This window comes from Pollicipes pollicipes, unplaced genomic scaffold, assembly GCF_011947565.3.
Source record: "Pollicipes pollicipes isolate AB1234 unplaced genomic scaffold, Ppol_2.1 Scaffold_6138;HRSCAF=7277_pilon_pilon_pilon, whole genome shotgun sequence".
NCBI lineage: Eukaryota > Metazoa > Arthropoda > Thecostraca > Pollicipedomorpha > Pollicipedidae > Pollicipes > Pollicipes pollicipes.
Genome location: NW_023596818.1, coordinates 24749323 through 24767630, shown reverse-complemented (window position 1 = coordinate 24767630; position 18308 = coordinate 24749323). Strand labels below are relative to the sequence as shown.

Below are 18308 nucleotides of genomic sequence, written 5' to 3'. Positions count from 1 at the left end.
TGACGATTTTACTATTTGGACCAGTGCAGCGAGAGCACCAGCGATGGAGCGGCGTCTCCAGCTGGCTGTGGACCGCGTTGAAAGATGGGGTGACATGAACGGGTTTCGTTTTTCAGGCGACAGGACCGTTGCGATGCATTTTTGTCGTCGCCAGCGATGTGATGATCTGAGCATCCGTCTATATGGTCGCTCTATTCCAAATAAGGCCGTGGCCAGGTATCTTGGGATACACTTTGACCGCCGCCTTACATATAACGCACATCTTAAAATGTTACGCGATCGATGCTTTAAATCTCTCAGCATACTAAAGTGTGTGTCTCGCACATCTTATGAGGCAGACAGAAGCACGCTTATGCTTTTATATCGTTCCCTCGTCCGCTCCAAACTGGATTATGCATGCTTTGTTTATGATGACGCGTCTGAATCCAGCAAGCGTGTTCTTGATACCGTCCACCATACTGCCATTCGCATTGCTACTGGGGCGTTTCGCGCATCACCTTCCGTCAGCCTTTTAACGGAGACACACGAACCACCACTTTCGACGAGGAGGAAAATGCTTGGCATGCGTTATGCCTTGAAGCTGCGGCAGTTCCCACTTCACCCGACACATTCTGCAATATTTTCGCGGTTTGCGGTAATTTCTCTTCGTCATGGGCCGCAGCAGCACGCTTTAACTTTTGGTTCCCGAATGAGAGCGTTATTGCTCGAGAGCGGAATTCCTGTTCGGGGTGTAAGGCAAGTAAGCCGCCTGGCTTCTCCTCCTTGGCAAATGACCACACCCTTCACTGACACCTCGCTTACGGAAATTAGGAAAAAAGACGTCACACCACACTTATTGAGATCCAGGGCAGTTGAGCTTTTGGCGTGTTACGAAGGATATACCCTGCCATACACAGACGGATCCAAAACCTCGGATGGCGTGGGTTGTGCTTTCGTTAGCGGGTCCGTCACTTGATCGTCCTCGTTACCGGCCCACTCGTCAGTTTTTACGGCGGAATTAGTTGCAATCACCAAGGCGATATGCTTCATAGAAGTGGGTGAAGAATCTTCACACGCCATTTTTACAGATTCACTGAGCAGTCTCTCTGCACTGAAGTCTTCTTATCCATCATGTCCCCTTTTACAGGACATTTGATCACGCCTGACACAATTGAATCGGGTTGGAAAGAGAGTTGCGCTGTGATGGATCCCTAGTCACGTCGGTATCGTGGGCAACGAACTGGCTGATGCCGCTGCTAAGCGAGCAGCGGTAGCACCATATACCCGGTTTTTGCCTATCCCTGCCAGAGATTTTTACCCAGCAGTCAAGACCTTCCTGAGAAGCAGATTGCAGCGTTGATGGGACCAGGTGGGGGGCAATAAGCTCAGGGCAATAAAGACAAAGTTGGGCGTGTGGTCGTCATGCTCTCGCAGTGTGCGGTGGGAAGAGGTGGTTTTATGCAGGCTGCGCATTGGGCATACTTATGCCGCCCATGGCCATCTGTTGCATGGAGCCGACAGACCCTTATGCCAGCGGTGTGGTGCCGTCCTGACTGTCCATCATGTCATTATATCATGTCCATGCTTCTTCAAAGAACGACGACGTCACCTTGGTTCACAGGCTTCGACCCCGACGATTAATGATGTGCTTGGTGACAGTTCCTCCTTTCTTGATCCCAAACAGCTCTTTTCGTTTTTAAAAGATATTGATTTTCAAGTCATTTTCACACCGTACTAATTAAGCAACAGCATGGTTATGGGCGCAAAATAACCACTGCAGTCGACGCGCCCGCAAACTCCAATGAACAACAACAACCGCCCCGCCAGTTTTCAGGTGAGCGACAAGTCGACCCGAACCTGTGACTAGCCGGCTCGCCGCTTTTGCTATCAGCTGATGGCCAATGCCTAATAATGCAAGGTTCTAACCAATTCCGTGTTGGTGTTGGCTAGAATAGATTATTTCAGATTTATTCCATGATTCCATGAAAAAATCTGAGTTTCCAAACTCCCAGTGCATTTCTCAAAGTCTGCCAGGCCGTGAGAAAGTTTCTAGGGTCCCGCCAGATGTTACAGTAGCCAAACCGCTGAGTCGCAACTTCACGGAGAGTTAGCTTATGACGGCTGGAGAGGTGGTGGCCTGTGACAATTTCGCTGGAAACCGTTTGTTGTCCAGGGCGCCACGCCAGTGTTTCATCGAGACACGTCGCAGTGCACCTCGAGCCCATTTGTAGTGCACTAGCTGGACGGGAGTATGCGTGTGTGTGTGTGTGTGTGTGTGTGTGTGTGTGTGTGTGTGTGTGTTAGGGGGGGGGGGGGTTGCGTTCTCGCTCAGAACTACTGATGATGATGATGACTTGGGGTTTTAGGGCGCATCGACTGCTGTAGTTCATGCAGCGCCCATACTCAGAACTACTATTGCAGTATCTCATGTCATGGGAAAAGCGCACCTCCATGGTGCATGTCATGGGAAAAGCGCACCTCCATGGTGCATGCCTTGCGAAGGCAACTGATGCCGCAGGTTCGGACCGGGGCAACTGTGCCTGGCCCGAGCAAAGTACGTCTTACGGGTGGGCGTGCAGCACAGTATGCAAACAAAACTATCGGTACGGCGAGCTCTATGTTTTATCAGCAATGCCAGTCGCCTATTGAAAGTTGCGAAATTATGACAAGAATCCTACACTGCCGAAACACCATGAATAATGCTGAAGGCGATGAGCACTAGGGAGGCGAATACAAATGTGCGCAACGCCACAGCATGAATCACGAACCGGAGGCCGGGAGAGGGCGTGCTGAGCCCAAACAACTCCGCCGTTCCGCGACAGAGTAAAGGCGCGAGATAAGAATATGCTCTACAGTCAAACACTCCACATTCTCTGCACTGCGGCATGCCCTGGCCCGACAGCTAACAAGACTGTGTAGCGTAGGTGGACTCCAGCCGCGGATGGCGAAAGGCAGCGTCTCCAAACCTCGCGTGATGGTGAAGGGCAACGTCTCCAAACCTCGCGTGATGGCGAAGGGCAACGTCTCCAAACCTCGCGTCACGATCGGACAATGCCCACGCGCTAACAAGCCGTTTGATGGCTTTGCGTCGGTGAACTACTAGTCGGCATACTTCTTTTGCCACGCAGCATATAAGTGCCTTGCAACTGCTGATTTCAGGTCACCAGTCAATAGATTGATGGGGAAAGGAGGTGGGGGGGGGGGGGGGGGGGGGGGGGGGGTCTCGGCACGCGGTGGCTCTCGCCGCGGTGCCATGTCTTTCATTTTCCATAATCCCGATGTGGCTGGGATCCATGTGAAAGTGATTTTAACGTGTGCTGTAAACTGGAGCAATTCCTCCCAGGCTGACTGAATGGTGTATGACCGGTCTTGACCAACTGAAGTTAGATTAATGATAAAATGATGCTAAGCGAGTCGGTTAAAATCGGAGAGTCCCCATCCGTATAGCATTTGGTACGCTGCAGGGTTGAAAGGATTCCAGACATCCGTAGAGATGTGTCAAGGTAAGCACAGTCCTTGCCCAACGTCTCGGGGACGATTTCATTGTGTATTGCATTACAGAATTTCTTCGCCAGCTCGCATAAGAAATAAGCGTGTTGGCACCCGTGCAAGGGCAAACCACGGCACCACCTACCAGAAGAGTTCGAAGGAGCCGCTCTCATAGCGAGTCCTGATGGTCTCGGCTGTGTTTCAGTTCGTTTCAGAAAACAAACTAGCCAATGTTGTAAAGCTCCATTATTTTCTACCGCAAACCGTGACCGAGGTGATCCTCGCCCATGGCCCAACAGCCGCACTCGTCCATGACCTGTCCACAGACATTGGGACGGCATGTCGGGCTCATCAAAGTGCAGGCGGATGTGTCCACGAGAGTCTGTCTAACCGTGCGGCCGTTTGCCAGCAGCGCACCATTGCTGCGATGTAATCTAGCGATATTCTTAAGCGCGCAGTGCCTGGCCTGCTCGTCTTTGTATAATGCAGTTTTGTTCAATGTCGCTCGGCAGAGCCATTTCCATTGTCTTCTGACTACGCCACAAGTCTGGAGCGGCAGCACCCCATCGCTCTCGCTCTCGTGTACGTTCGCTCTGCACACTCCGTTCGGCCAGTTCGCGCCCTCGTTGTTGTTTTTTGTTTTGTTTTTGATTAGAGCCCTTTCGACCAGATATGATCATTTCAGGGCTATGAGATGAAGGAAAATGGTTAACGGTGGAGCAGACTCGCATGCGCCTGGGGGTCAACCGCCGGGCTTTAATTCGCGCATGCGCGCTGGGTACCCGGTCGAGGTCCCCCTTCCCAAGGGGCTCTAGGCCCACTCGTGGCTGACGCATACAGCCTGCCCCGGACAAGCGGGTTGTCGCGAGGACGCAGGATGAAGCAAGATAGAGCATAAGAGAGACGAATGTATCAGTTCGGGCCCTCGACATACCCCCGTCGTCACACGCGCACGCTCGTCAATGGAATGGTTTTATTGTAATAAACGACCGTTGATGTTTTCATAATGCAGCACCACCATCTGTCCTTACGATAAATATCAGGAAGCGTGGCAGCCCCGAGTCCGCAGGCTCTGCCGGGCAGGCACTTTGGCCTGGCGACCCGACCACAACCGCCGGCGGTCGTAACAACGCGACGTCCCGCCACGCCGCACACGTACACACGCGCACGCACGGACACACAGGCGCACCTTTACAATGCTAACTGTACAGCACACACAATCAGCGCCCATCGGCGCATGGCGTCGAGAACTGCGCTGTCTTGGACCGCAGCGCCGGCACCGACGGCGCCGCCTCACTGGCACCAATTTTATGCCCGCGGATTCGTTGTGGTTGCGACTGAACGGTAGGGCCTGACCGAGACGGCTGCGACCGGCGAATGAGTATTATGAGGGATGACCAGCGCAGTGATGGGACCCACGGACGGCAGACAGCAGCCACTAAAACTCACGGCTCAACAGAACAACCTAGGCGCGCGCGCACGCGGCTAAAAGGGGCGACCCCCGACGGCAGCGGCACTCTACGACACCCACCGGTCTCCGCGATCCACGAGCGCGCTACCTACCCTAGCTATAGACAACCCGCCGGACGGCGCGCAATGCCTGGCGATCGCAGCGCCACCCGCGGCGCCGGAGCGAACCCGCAGCCCGTCCGGCGTCGGCAGCGCCGCCTATTGACATTGAGCAGAATTAGTGAGCACTCAAACGGGGTTTAACTGTAACAATAATACTGTGAACCGTCGCTGTACCTCAAACAACAACCTACCAAAAATAGCCGGCGGGGCCAGACCGCCGGCGCACGGGCGCGGCCGGCTCTGCCGACGTAATATCATAGTGTATACAGGCTGTACATGGGACGGCAGTCGACACCGCCGATGGCACGCAGCAGGACGAGGGGGAGGGGGCGGCGCTCGTCGCTGGGGGTTCACGTGTAAAAAATAGGGTGCGTGGGCGCCGGCACCGGCCGGCGCTCGGCCTGACTGGGTGTGTGCGGCCGCGCGGGCCGGCCGGCCGGCCACCTCGACCCGCTACTTCTTGTCCAGCTCCTTGTGTTTGCCGTCCAGGCCGGGCGAGCCCAGGTGGATGTGCGCGCTCGGCGGGAACGACTTCTCCAGGTACTTCAGCGACTCGTTCAGGTAGTTCTGCGGCAGGACAGGGCGCAGGGTCAGCGGCGCCAGTGCCACGCCGACGGCCGGTGGCCGGTCGGCCGAGCGATCCCGTCACGACGGCCCGCTCAGCGACACCCCAGCACAGGCGGCGCCCATCGTCGGCCGTCGACACCCAGACGGTGGGCGTCACGGCACACGCACGGCGACCAGCGTCTACAACACGCACGCACACACTCACTCGCGCAAGCACGCACGCACGCACGCACTCACTCACGCACGCACCCACGCACGCACCCACGCACACACATGTGCAGGTGTCTACAAGTCCGTCAGCAAGTCTGCAGTTGACTTGCTGACGGACTGCAAGTACACCCGGTACGTCTGCAGCCGCCCACAGTACACTCGGTAGGTCTGCAGCCGCCTACAGTACCCCAGCACGTCTGCACGGCAGCCCGGGTACAAATCGGAGGCCACCCACCTGTATGGCGGTCAGGGCGGCCACGATGGCCGGGCTGCCGAAGCCGTGCGTGATGAGCGAGAAGTGCGTCAGGTGCCGCTGGATCTGCGGGTCCAGGATGATCTGCGGCCGCGTGTTGCACAGCGGCGACCGGTCCTGGTTGAGCAGGTCCATCAGCTCCTTAGTGATCTCTCTGCGGGCGACACGACACGGACGGCGTCAGCACACGTCGCCGCCGTCGCGCCGCGCTGGCCACGTTTGCACAGCGGTTCGAGCCTACGTCATGGTGGCGGAACTCCGATTGTGTCCATGCAAATTGGCTCATTTCAGCGGCTGAGCGGCGCGTCTGCAGCGTGGCCGGCCGCAGCTGCGGCTGCGGCTGCGGCCGGAGCCGGCCGCCGCGCTCCGTCATCGGGTCCGGCCGCCTCCCGCCGACCGGCTCGGCTGACGACGCCGACCGATCGGGCCGCGACACCAAGACGGCCGCCGGTCGGCGCCGCCACTTTCTCTCCAGGCAAGTCGTCCAATAGAGCCCGGGCGCGGGCCGCGATCCGCTGCGTAAACCTAATTAGCACGTCGTCTCATTTGGGCCCGCGTCGGGTTATGAGATTACGTGCCAGGCGGCCGGTACGCCCCGCTATTACTGGCAACCAGCGGGTAATCACGGGCCACACCTCTGGGGCCGCCCGACACCCGGAGCACCTGCCGAGCACCGGAGAACCGGGCACGAGCAGGGAACACAGCTGAGCACCGGAGCGCCGGCCACGAGTGGGGGCCACAGTCCAGCACCTGAGTACCGGCTACGAGCGGGGACCACAGTCGAGCACCGGGCACGAGCGGGAATCACAGCCGAGCATCGGGCCCGAACGCAGGAGCGACCGCCGGGCGGTGCGGGATCGGTCTGGGCTGATGTCGGCAGCATCGAAACACGACTGGGGCGGGGGCGACCGCGGCTGCAGAGTCGGCCGAACCGAACGTGTGGAAACCGACGCTGATCGACCGGCTATCAGCACTTTCAATCATGGAAGGACTTTCTTTTACCAGGCAGAGGCACTCGAACACGTTTCGCCACGTCCCCGGACAGATTTCGCCCTCAGCGGACCACAACATGCGGAGAAGTCGAGGCATTTCGTATCACGGACAGGAACCTCCATCATCCCCACACTCGAGACGAAATATACGCGCGATTGGAAACCTCCTACTGGCCCAGGGGAACATCAAAGCGATTTCTCTCGTATCGATTTATCAAAACCTCACCCAAAGCCGCCCGGCCGGCCGGACTCACGTCCCTACACGGTACACTCACAAAAAAGAACGTCGGGGAGAAGGGGTGGCCGGGCAGGTCCGGGCCGGCCGAGCCCATTTTTTTTGCCGTCTGACGGCGCGTCGCGGCCGTGTCGGCCGACGTGTGCGACAGTGGGACGGACCGGAGGGGCACGGCGAGCCGGCGCACCTGCGGCCCGGCCCGTGCCACCCGGCGCGACCGCCGGCCGGACCTGCCGCCGCCGGCCGAGTCTGTCTGTCAGCCGGGCCCCGGCCGACGCGATCGCAGCCGACCAGCGCGTCCGGCGCCGGTACGCCACCCGGCCCTCCGACCGGTTAAGTCGCTTCTCGTGTAGACGCGGCCTGCACTCAGCCGGCTGACCGTGCCACCGGAGACGGCGCGACGCGACGCCGGCCCGCGGGCGCCCGCACCACTCACCGCCGCTGGTGGTCCCACGCGAGCCGCTGATAGAGGACGGGACAGCTCAAAGCGCCGCACGATTGCTCCAAAGAGTAAACGAGTGTTTTGGAAATGTCGCATTGGGCCTGACATGTGACTGATCGAAGTGCGACAGCGTCAAGAGGATGTAACCTGCGCTAAATCAACAGCGGTCTGCTCCTCAAAAGCATTGCTTGTCCAGCTTTTGCTTCCGTCCACGCGAGTACTCACAGCATTGCGACCGACTCGCAAAGCTGACAAGAACGTCCCAGAACAAGCAGTCCAGGCCACACATCTGGCCCACTGACGAGGGGTATCTTTCGCACAAACTTAACAAGAGCGGAATGGACACCACGTCGACAGCGGCCGCAGTCGAGCCGGCAGCGGCACTCAGCCGCGTATGGCTGGCGTTTGGTGCGACATCATGTTGACGACACCGACGTCATGGTGTGCGCGTTACCACGTGCACAATGACCCAGAAGCTTCCGGGTCAGGACACCAGCTGGCTGCTGGCGGCCACACGCCTCAGCTCCGCGGCGCTGCCGACCGCCGCCTGCAGACGGCACCGCCAGCCGGCCGGCAGACGCCGGCTCGCCGTCTCTCGGGGCCGCCGGGCAGGGCCGGGCCGGCGGCCTGTTGACCGCGTGCCGAGTTCCGTTGTCGTAAAGCCCCGAGGACGAGGCGCTCACGATGCGCGGCCGGGCGCCGGCACGGCCGCGCTCCGCCCAGCGGACAGACGCGCCGCAGTCGAGGTCCACCTGTGCCCACGCGGCACGCGCGGATCCCGCGGCCGGCGCGCCGCCGCCGCCGCAGCCCGTGAGACATGTCCCGCCGAGGCCGCGGCGCGCGGGCGGGGCCGCCACAGATAAGACACGAGGGCCGAGATAGAGCCGATGCCAGCCGGCCGCCACCTAATGCACGGCCGCGTCTCTCCGCTCCGATAACGTCATGGAGCAGGGCAGGCTGCGCGCACCGGCACTCAGGGACCGGCCAATAGCTGCCCATAGCTCAGCCTGGTGCAATGCCAATCGCGGTCGCCGCCGCCTACGGCGTCGCGCAGAGTTTGTCACCATTCTTTGGCGTCATTAAGCGGAATGAGCTCCTTTGTCGGTGGGCTCAGATCGGAGGCGAGTGAAAAGGTTGCTACAAGTTTCCCGGGCCTCATGCCGACACCACCAATAAAAGCCGACAATTTATCAGACATCTCCTGCGTCCATGTATCAATGCCTGTCATAAAAGCCAGCTTTAATCAAACGGGACAAAATAGCCGGGACCAGCGCTTTTATGCCGGTCATTTTCGTCTGCTGAACGCGACAGTGGGAGAGCTATTTTCACTGCTTCGACCACACCGGTTCGGAAGGCATTCCGTTACTGCGCGGTGCCATTAGAGCCCAGGGCGGACGGCTAATGACGTCTTCGAATGCAGGAGACGCGGCCGAGAACAAGTACGGCAGCGAGGTCGGGTTCACAGGGCAGCCGGTAGCGGAACCCCCCCCCCCCCCCCCCGGCCGCGGCCGTCCGGCCCGAGGCTCGGCCGGACCAACAGACCACCTCCCATTGGTCTGTCTGGCCTGTCGGCCGGTGGCGGGGCCGCAGAGATCGACCGGAGGCGCGAGGTCGGCGTCGGCGGCAGCACGAGGACGGTCGGGAGCGGCGCCGAGCCGGCCCCGCGCGACTCACGGCTGGGACGGCAGCGCAGGCCACTCACTTGGTGGCTTTGACGAGCTCGCGGCGCTGGTACTGGTCGGCCGGGTTCGTGTGCTGCCGGCACAGGTACTCGGCGATCTGCCGCGACGGGAACTCCGTCTCGCAGACGTAGCCGAAGTCGCGCGCCAGGTGGATCGCCTCGCCTGGGGACGCACGCACGGACCGGACACGTCACACGACGGAAACATGAGCACCGCAGATATCGCGGGCAGTCGGAAAAGGTCACCCATCACGAGCCACACGTGATGATGGCATTCAGTCAGCGTTACATCATGACAGTCTGATGACATAGACGTAGCATGAAAAACTAGGCATGAGACCACTTCTTCACTTAACTGCTAAACACAAACCAGGCTATCCGTCATAGTAATGATGCGCCCGTTTAGGCCCCAAAACTATTTAGGAGCATCGGCAGTCACATATAAGGAAGGTTACGCGATATATTACATCCACCACAGGATGTCGTGCTGGGCGAGCAGGAGTCGGCGTGATCACAGCTTAGTCTCTAACGACAAATGACCTGGGTGAATCCAAGGACGAGCTGTGACTAGTGGCGGGAGAAGGACCCCTTGCTGGACCTCACGCATCCAAGTGCGACTAATTCTTCAGGCCCATCGCCTTTAATTCATGCACTGTTTTTGGCGCAACGTGTTGAATAAGATATTATTTTCACAAACATTTTTTTCTAGGCAGCGTCCAATTCGGCACACTATCCCATTCAGAAGGTGGCAGCTTTCAAAAGTAACGTTTACAATCCAACTACGGGACCGCAACCCAGGACTCCAAACCCAAAACCCCAGTTGGCCAACGCCGCGGGTCGGTGCGAGACCTCAGAGCGGGCCGCGAGGATCACGCGAGACCCGTCCGCTGCTCCAGAGACAGCGCACCGCTGCCGAGTCTCGACGCCGGCCCCGGGTGCCGCGCGAGGCCCCGGACGGGGCGGCGCTTGCACGGACCGCCAGACACGTGCGGTAATCGTCCGCTCGACCGGGCTGCCGCGCCGGCCGGCAGCGTTTGCATATCAAGCGTAATGAGGATAACTAATGGCAGCAGCATGAACAAGCAGGCCAGGCGTCGCACTCACGTTCCGCACCGTTAGAATAATAAATACCAGCTTGAGCCGCCATATCAAGTGGGAGAAAGCAGCTCGGCCGCCCGGCAACGCCGCCCATGCTGGGCAACAGGCGAGGCCGGGCCAGACGGCAGGACTGAGCGTAGGCCGCCTGACGCAAAACGACATCTGACGCTAGCCTCGACAGAGACCACGGCTACCGCGACCAGGCCAGACCATCTCCGTGGCCTGTTCCCGAAACCTAGCCCGCTCCGCTCACTTGCTGGAGGCCGTTCTGTCATTGCCCATGCGATGTTCGCGCTGGGTAATTTGTACACCGCCGGCGCCGCCCAATACGGCCGGATCTCGTGTCCCGAAATGACGACCGATCCAGGGCGCCCTCAAGCGTGGCGTGCTGCCCGCTCGGCGACACGTCAGAGCCCGGAGTCGTTCTCCTAACCCCGGCTCTTACGACATAGCCACGCCATTACAGTACGGTCATACGACACGCGGCCATCGCTGGCCGATTACGTGGCCGGCCACAGCCCGATTATGTCCTGGGTGGCGGTGATTACGGTCGGCGAATCTCCGGCGGACCAGCGCCGACCGCGTCTGTCATTACAGCCACTTGGGCCGCCCTAACCAGGCCGTAACGGCCGCCATTTCAGGAGACGCGCCGCAGCCGGCGTGTCGACCGCGGCGGCGCCGCGTGAGAGGATGGTGCGGGCAACACCAGCCGGCGGGGGGGGGGGGGGGGGGAGCGCCGGCCGACTCTGCACCCCTTGAGCTTCACAGAATTTCTCAACGCCTCTCGCCCACATCTGATCCCCCCGTAAATCGGCACGGGTGACGGCCACCGCTGCCTTCTCAGCCAGCCGTGCCGCCGGGCGGGCATCGCTGGCTCGCCCGTTGGACTGCCCGCGATCTCGGCCGGCCGCTCCGGTCCCTCTCGGACGTCCGCCGCGCTGGGCCTCCAGCATGGTGCCCCGGACGGCTCCAGACGCGGCGACCGCCAGCTCCCATGACAGCTCTCCACCGCCCAGGCGTCTCACCGCCACAGGCGCGGGGCAGCACGGAGCAACTGCACCTGATCGCAGCGCCAGTGGCGGTGTCCCGCGCCCCGAGTGAAGTCACGTGACACGCCGGCGGTTACCGCTCCTCCACTGCGGCGCTGCCCAACCGATCAGCGAACTCGCGGCAAGTGTCTCGCCCAACACGACGTACACCATCCCAGCGGCCATCCCCACAGCTCAGAGATCGCCACAGTGAACGCCCCAGTGAACAGCCCGCAATGAACCCAGCGAACGCCCCAGCGAACGCCTCGAAGGGTCGTCCCGTGCTGGGCGTCACTGAGCCATCCAGCACCGGAGGGCCGGCCTGCTCCCCGTCCAGGGGGAGGACGCGGCCACCCCGTGAAGACGGCAGCTCGTGGGAACCGGATACGGCGCGAGGTGCGCGGCCGCCTGCCACCTGCTGCCCCGGCACCCCTGCACACATTCCGCAAATGCACGATCAGACGGGCTCCGGAGGGGGACGGCGCCCCCCCCCCCCACCCTTGGCACGCCCCTGCGCTCCAACCGTAACAGCCAGATGGCTTTTGCACGAATGCAAACGTGAATTCCCTGCCCTTTAAAATGCTGATCCAAGCAGACCTCGCGTTTGCACTGCTGTTTTAAGCGATTAGCATGTTCCCCAGAACTCGCAGCGAGTACGGCCCACCCGTCACTCACCCCGCGCCCGTATCCTAAGCGCTCGCGAACACGTCGACGACACCGATCGGCCGTGACAGTGGCGACCATGCCTGAGGCGACAGGCGGCCGTCACGACACACCTCCGAACAGCAGAGGCCCGATGACAACTAACGAGTGGTCTGCGGCCAGCTGGCGGCCGACTCGCCGCCGCCCCAGCTAGCGGTTAAATCATTCGCGGCGTCCGCCGGTGTCGGCGATACTATCTCAATGAGAAAGTGTAATGATGTAACCAGGATTGGGGCGCAGTTTGTCTGCGCCGCTGTCCAGCAGCTCGCTGCGCCGCTGACCGGGGTCGTTAGAGCGCGGTGGGCCGGCCGTCGGCCACGTGCAGCGAGCACGCCGCCCAGCGTCGGCCCAGATACGGTGCAGGCTGCCGTCTGCGCCTACTCCCAGGGGGCGCCCGACGGCCCGCACCCCGGCGGGGGGGGGGGGGGGGCGCCCCGCTGCCGCCGCCGGCCGGTGTTCGGCGGACGGTGGCGGACGGGCGGCGGGGCGACACGGCACCAGCCGTCGGCGGACGGGCGGCGGCTCAGCGCGGTGTCAGCTCGGCCCGTCGGCCGTCCGGTCTATCTGTGCACACCGCCGCCGTCGTCGATCGGCTCGGTCCGTCGGCCGCCCGGTCTGTGTACGCCCCCGCCGCCCAGGCTGTCCGACGGCCGGCCCGGAGCGCGCGGCCACCGCAGCGCCACTATTTGCATATGCGAACCATCAACGGGGGAGCGGGTGGCCACCAGACCGGGTCCGCCTCGTCCCGGCCCGGCCCGACGCGGACAACAACGCCGCGCGATCGTTACACCCGCCCTCGACGGCTAAGTAAATTATGATTAATAATAAATTGCAATTAGCTCGCGCGTTCGCGGCGCTCTGGCGAAAGCGCCGACGTCTAGCCGCGCTAGGTTCACATCATGATTCTCCCCAGTCCACGAGTAGCTTCTAAGACGGTGGGGCGACGGGGAGGGAGGCTTAGAGGCTATCAATTTGGCTCCTTCTGCCTTGCGGGCGTTGCGGAGACATTCCATGCGTCGTCCACGAGTACGACCACTGACGCTTGGTATGCCTCGAACGAATCGCATGCCCGTTCAAAACGAACCTGGGTATAATCAAACAAATACTGAATATAGGGCCAGACAGACCAGCCTCGACAAAGAAAGAAAGAAGCCGCCAAAGAGACAAGGCCGCCGAAGACTGCCACCATGCCGAAGATACCGATTCTGTTCACACAACAGGGAGCACGCAGTGGTTGGCCCCAGTTGCAGTCCCCCGCCCCGAGCCGTCCACCCTCACCCGCACAAGGGGGCGGCTGTGGAGCTCTGGTCAAAAAAACCTGCGACGCCTGTCGCCCTCCCCGCCTCCCCTGACGCCAACATCGCCCCTCCCTCCCCCTCCCTACCCCTCCCGCCATCTCCGGCCGGCCGTCCGGTCGGACAAGGCGGCCCGTATGAATTTTAATCAGGCGCGCAATGCTTGTTATATCGTCATTACAACACGATTAAGTGCCGGGTTCGCGCTCCGTCGCGACCCGCGCGCCCACCCCCCGCGCCATCGCTGATGGCTTTTTGATTACCCCGCGCACAATTAGCCGGCCGCGTCCGTCGCGTCTCCCGGCCGCGCTGCCCATCCGCGCCGCGCCAGCTCCCTCCTCCTTTTTAAATCGCATGAATTACAAATCGCCCGGCCGGACGGTGGCGACCGGCGCGAACGAAGCGAAGGACACAGCGGAGGGGAGCGGGCGGCGAGTGTCCGGTCGCGGCGCAGTGCCGCCGCTCGACCCCGGCCCCGTCACCGGCAGCGACTGCACGCGGTACGCGCGCCCCGCCCCGCGCCCGACGAGCCTGCGCGGCGCCATCCGCGGGTATCGCGCGCCGCCTGACGCGGCTGTGCTGCCACGGTGCGGTGGGCCCGCCGCGCGTCCCTCGCCGCTCGCGCACGGAGAGGGCCAACAGCGCGGCGGCTGGCCATCGCGCGTCCTGATCCTACGAGGATACGACCCTGATGAATTGTGCTCTTTCACCTCTTAATTTGATAAAGTGCTCCGCCTGAGTAATTTATGACGACTAATCACGGTGATAACTCTGAGTCGGCTCCCCCTTTCGCGTTGCAGATTTATGCCGATTACGCGTCCGTATATAATTTGAGTGCGCGCAGGTGGGTGATCAGGTGCGCACCGATCCTGCGTCGGAATGCCCGGACGGCCGTGCCGTGACCGCCCACATGCCCATATGGACATGGACAAACGGAGAGGGTATCTCTTAAAAGGCTATTGTCGCCCTCGCCTCCCTCCACTGCGCCCGAAAGCTGCCCCACACTCGGGCGGCCCGGAAGTCACGCCAGGAACTGCTGGCGGCTCACCGCATGCGGACCAAAAAACAAACAAACAAACAAACAAACAAACCGCGCGCCCGTGTATGCCGGCTGTGTGGTCAGCTGGTCTGCGCGGCGGCCGGCGAGGCCAAGCAGGCCGGCCCGGCCGCCGGCGGCCGGTCTGCGGCACGCGCGCGCGCTCGCTCGCTCGCCTCACCTTCCACCAGCGAGGTGAGCAGGGTGACGTTAGCTGCTTTTCTCCGGCCGGCCGGCAGGTTGAGCCCAATCTTTTCTAGCTTTTCCCGCAGTAACCTCCCGCCGTTCTTTGACTTCGCTCTGCAAAGAAGACAAATGGCGTTCGTCCATCACCGCAGCACACCTGCGCGCGCCGAGCACACCGAGAACAAAACGCTGACGAATGCTACGTCTCCAATAAACACTGGGCAAGGGTCAACTGTAGAACACTGAACAAGGGTCACTGCAGACTGTGTTGAACGTTCCGAGAAAAGCGCTTTCGCTCAAAGGCGGCAGAGTATTTCGCAACGTCACAAATATCTTACGGTGAACAGGCCTATTTACAACATGGCCTACACACCACACGTTTAACGCGTCGCGTTACACAACAGGTGTCGCAACGGAACGGGAGGACAACGGCCAAGGAACAGCGAGGATGAAGTGGATTCCGCCGCAGAACCGCCTCGGTTAGCGGGAGCAGCGGGAGCGGCAGCAGCAGCAGCAGCAGCAGCAGCAGCAGCGGCGGCAGGCGGCGGCGACAGCAACTGAGGCCTACACCGAGCCTCACCATCATCCGCCATCACGTCCAGTGCACACACGACTTCAGCAACGCAACGCACCCGCAGAGTCATACCCCACCATGCTGATGGAACGCACACAAACACACGTCACAGCCACGCAGCACGAAACAGACAACAAACATGACAATATTTCGAGAAGAGACGCGGGCTGCGCCTCCGCCAGCGCCGTGGGCCGCCCTGGCGACGCCGGGGGCCGTCGGCCGCCGCAGTCCGGTCGCGACCCGAGCCTATTCCCCGCGCGCGAGGCCACACTGCGGCCCGGAAAACCCGGCGCTGAGGCTGGGCCGCCGATCGGCAGACCGGGCGGACCGCCCCCGAGACAAGGCCGCGCTGCGGCCGCGGCGAATCCATATCTGTCCGGACGTTGTGACAGGAAAATGAGCAGGTTCGCGGCGCGTTACAAACAGCTCCGTCCTGTCGCGGCGGGCCGGGCGGGCGGGGCGGGCCGGCGCGCCTCTCCGACGCACGATACGTCCCGCTGGCGCCGCCGGCACAGCAGAATGACAGCCGTCCGAGAAAATACCATATGCCGCAAATCTGCATACCGGCGACGTCATCGCCGCGACGCCGGCTCAACGGACAGCGATGACGTGCTCGTGTTGGGACGCCCAGGTGACCGCAGCCGGCCGATGGACAGAGCTCCAAGCGGCCGCAGCCGGCCGACGGACACGGAGCTCCAAGCGGCCGCAGCCGGCCGACGGACACAGAGCTCCAGGCAGCCGCAGCCGGCCGACGGACATACAGCTCCAGGCGGCCGCAGCCGGCCGACGGACACAGAGCTCCAGGCAGCCGCAGCCGGTCGACGGACATACAGCTCCAGGCGGCCGCAGTCGGCCGACGGACACAGACCTCTAGCCGCCGCCCGGTAAGACCTTGGGCCGCCAGGTCGGGCCAGGCTCGGACCGGCGACAGCGATGTACCGTCGTACCCGATGGCCCACACACGGCCGCACACCATCACCAACACAAACAGAGGAGAGCGAAGGAGAGAGAGCGAGAGAGCGCGCGCCAACCCGGCTGTGCAGCCGGCGCGTTCAATTCGCCCTGATAAATGGATGCTGTTGGGCGACGGCCGCGCTCATGAATATGCCGCCGCCGGTCGGCCGGCCGGCCGGGCGCAGCGGCGGAGGCGGCGGAGGCGGCGGCGGCTACTGCGGCCGGCCGGGCGGCTCGTCACCCCAGCGGGAGGTCGGTCGGCGGCCACCGGGGCCCGCCGCGCCCGAGATCGCGCCGCCGCCGGTCCTTTGTGCCACCGAATTGCTCCGGTCAATTTGGAAGTCAGCGGGCGCCCGCGCCGCCGCCGTTCGCCGTGCTCCTCTATCATCAATCGCGCACGGCCGCGCCACCCGACAATGCCGCAACATTGTCCCGGCCACAATGGCGCTCATCTCGGCAGCGACAATAGTGGCGCGCGGCCGTGCGGCCGGCTCTCTGGCGCGCGCGCGTCATGAGGAGCGCGGCGCCGGCGGGCCGCGGCGGCACCTCGGCCGGTCCCCTGACCGGTGGCTAGCGCCCTGTGGCGGTCGCTTGGTATGCAAGGGGAGCGAGAGGACATCGGCAGCGCGCCATTGTTTTGCCACTGTCTGGGCCGCGATAAATCATTAATTTCATGCATGGGCCGCGATCGAATGGCCGGCCAACAACAAAAACGGCCGACAACAAAGCGAGAGCAGCACCACGGCCGCGGCGCATTATTCACCGCCCAGAAACGGCACAAAAGAGCCAATATAAATGAAAATGTCTCTATGGAGGCCGCTCTGGCCGTAATGGCGGCGGCCGTGTTTTAATGCGGCGGCTTCTCCGCGCGGCTGGCAGCCAAGTGACAGTGGTCGGGGGCGGCCGCGCAGGCCCCACCGGAAACGGCCGTGACCCCTGGCCACAGCGCGCGGCCCACCTCCCCCTCACCTTGACCCTGGGATCGCGCCAGGCGGTCACGCAGCGCCGCCATTAGCATTTTTACTCCGCCAAATTGGAGTGCACGGAGCGAGTGCGCCGGGCGGCGGCCGGGGCTCCGGACGGGTCACGCGAACGCCCCGCTCCCCCTGCACCCCTTGGCCGGGCCCGGCGACAAATGGGAACTGGCGCAGGTAATCAGGGCAGGCGGGGGAGCGGGAGAATTGGTGATCAGCCGAGAAAAATGACGCCGGTAAAAAGCCGGCGGCAACAAAAACACGCCATTGGAGCGGCGCTATAACAATTTAGCCATAAAGCCGCGCTGCGCCGGGCTGGACGATGGCCGCCGGACAGCGCGGTACCGTGCGTGATCGCGGGCTGCTGCCGGCGTGTCGATACTATCACACACACCGCCCCTCCCCACCCCCATATACCGGCCACGCCGCTCTGTAGTCGCCGCAAAAACTGCCGGCAAGGCGTTTTTGCCGCCGGAGCCGGGATGGCTGGTACATGCAGACGGGCTCAGCCACAGCCGCCGAGTCATTACCGGCCGGTTGCATGAGTCGACAATTAAAACATTCTAGCACGCTTTTCCACCCACGTACGGGCTTTTTTGCACCGGCCACCTTCAGTGCGCGGAGTCGTTCTTCGCCGTGTCCGGTAACAATGTCCCCATGAGACAAAAACGCTCGGGCAATAATGACTCGCGGGAGTCTGGCCTATAAGTTGCTCGCCGGCTGATGCTAACGGCCGATCAATAACGTCAGCCGCGACGGCTAACGAGCCGCCTGCAAATCAAATCGCGGCGCGGCTCGGCGATGAAGCCGATTACAGCGCCCCTGCCTCTCGCCGCGCGCCGCGAAAGCCGGCAACCAGGCTTCTGTTATCAATTTGCATTCGTCAAATGGGCTGCAGCCCATTATGCAGTAATGGTGTAACATTCATGGCTGTTTCTGACCCTATGCAGTACTCGCGCGTAGAACTCAAACTGAAAATAGAAATAAATTACGTTTCGGGAACGAAATCGCGAAACAAATGGCGCCTACGTGCCGCGCATA

The 18308-nt window shown here is 61.9% G+C and overlaps 1 protein-coding gene across 6 annotated transcripts in view; it reads right to left on the bottom strand.

Annotated features, from left to right (window-relative positions):
- Positions 1-4423: 4423 nt before the first annotated feature.
- Positions 4424-18308, bottom strand: part of TfAP-2 (transcription factor AP-2) — a 109393-nt gene continuing 95508 nt past the window's right edge. For all 6 annotated transcript variants that reach the window (XM_037229527.1, XM_037229525.1, XM_037229523.1 and 3 more), the window contains exons 6-9: positions 14761-14879; positions 9442-9583; positions 6053-6224; positions 4424-5607 (exon numbers count right to left, since the gene is read on the bottom strand). In XM_037229527.1, coding sequence (XP_037085422.1) covers positions 5494-5607; positions 6053-6224; positions 9442-9583; positions 14761-14879 — 547 coding nt within the window. In that variant the 3' untranslated portion in view covers positions 4424-5493. The remainder of the gene's footprint in view (positions 5608-6052; positions 6225-9441; positions 9584-14760; positions 14880-18308) is intronic.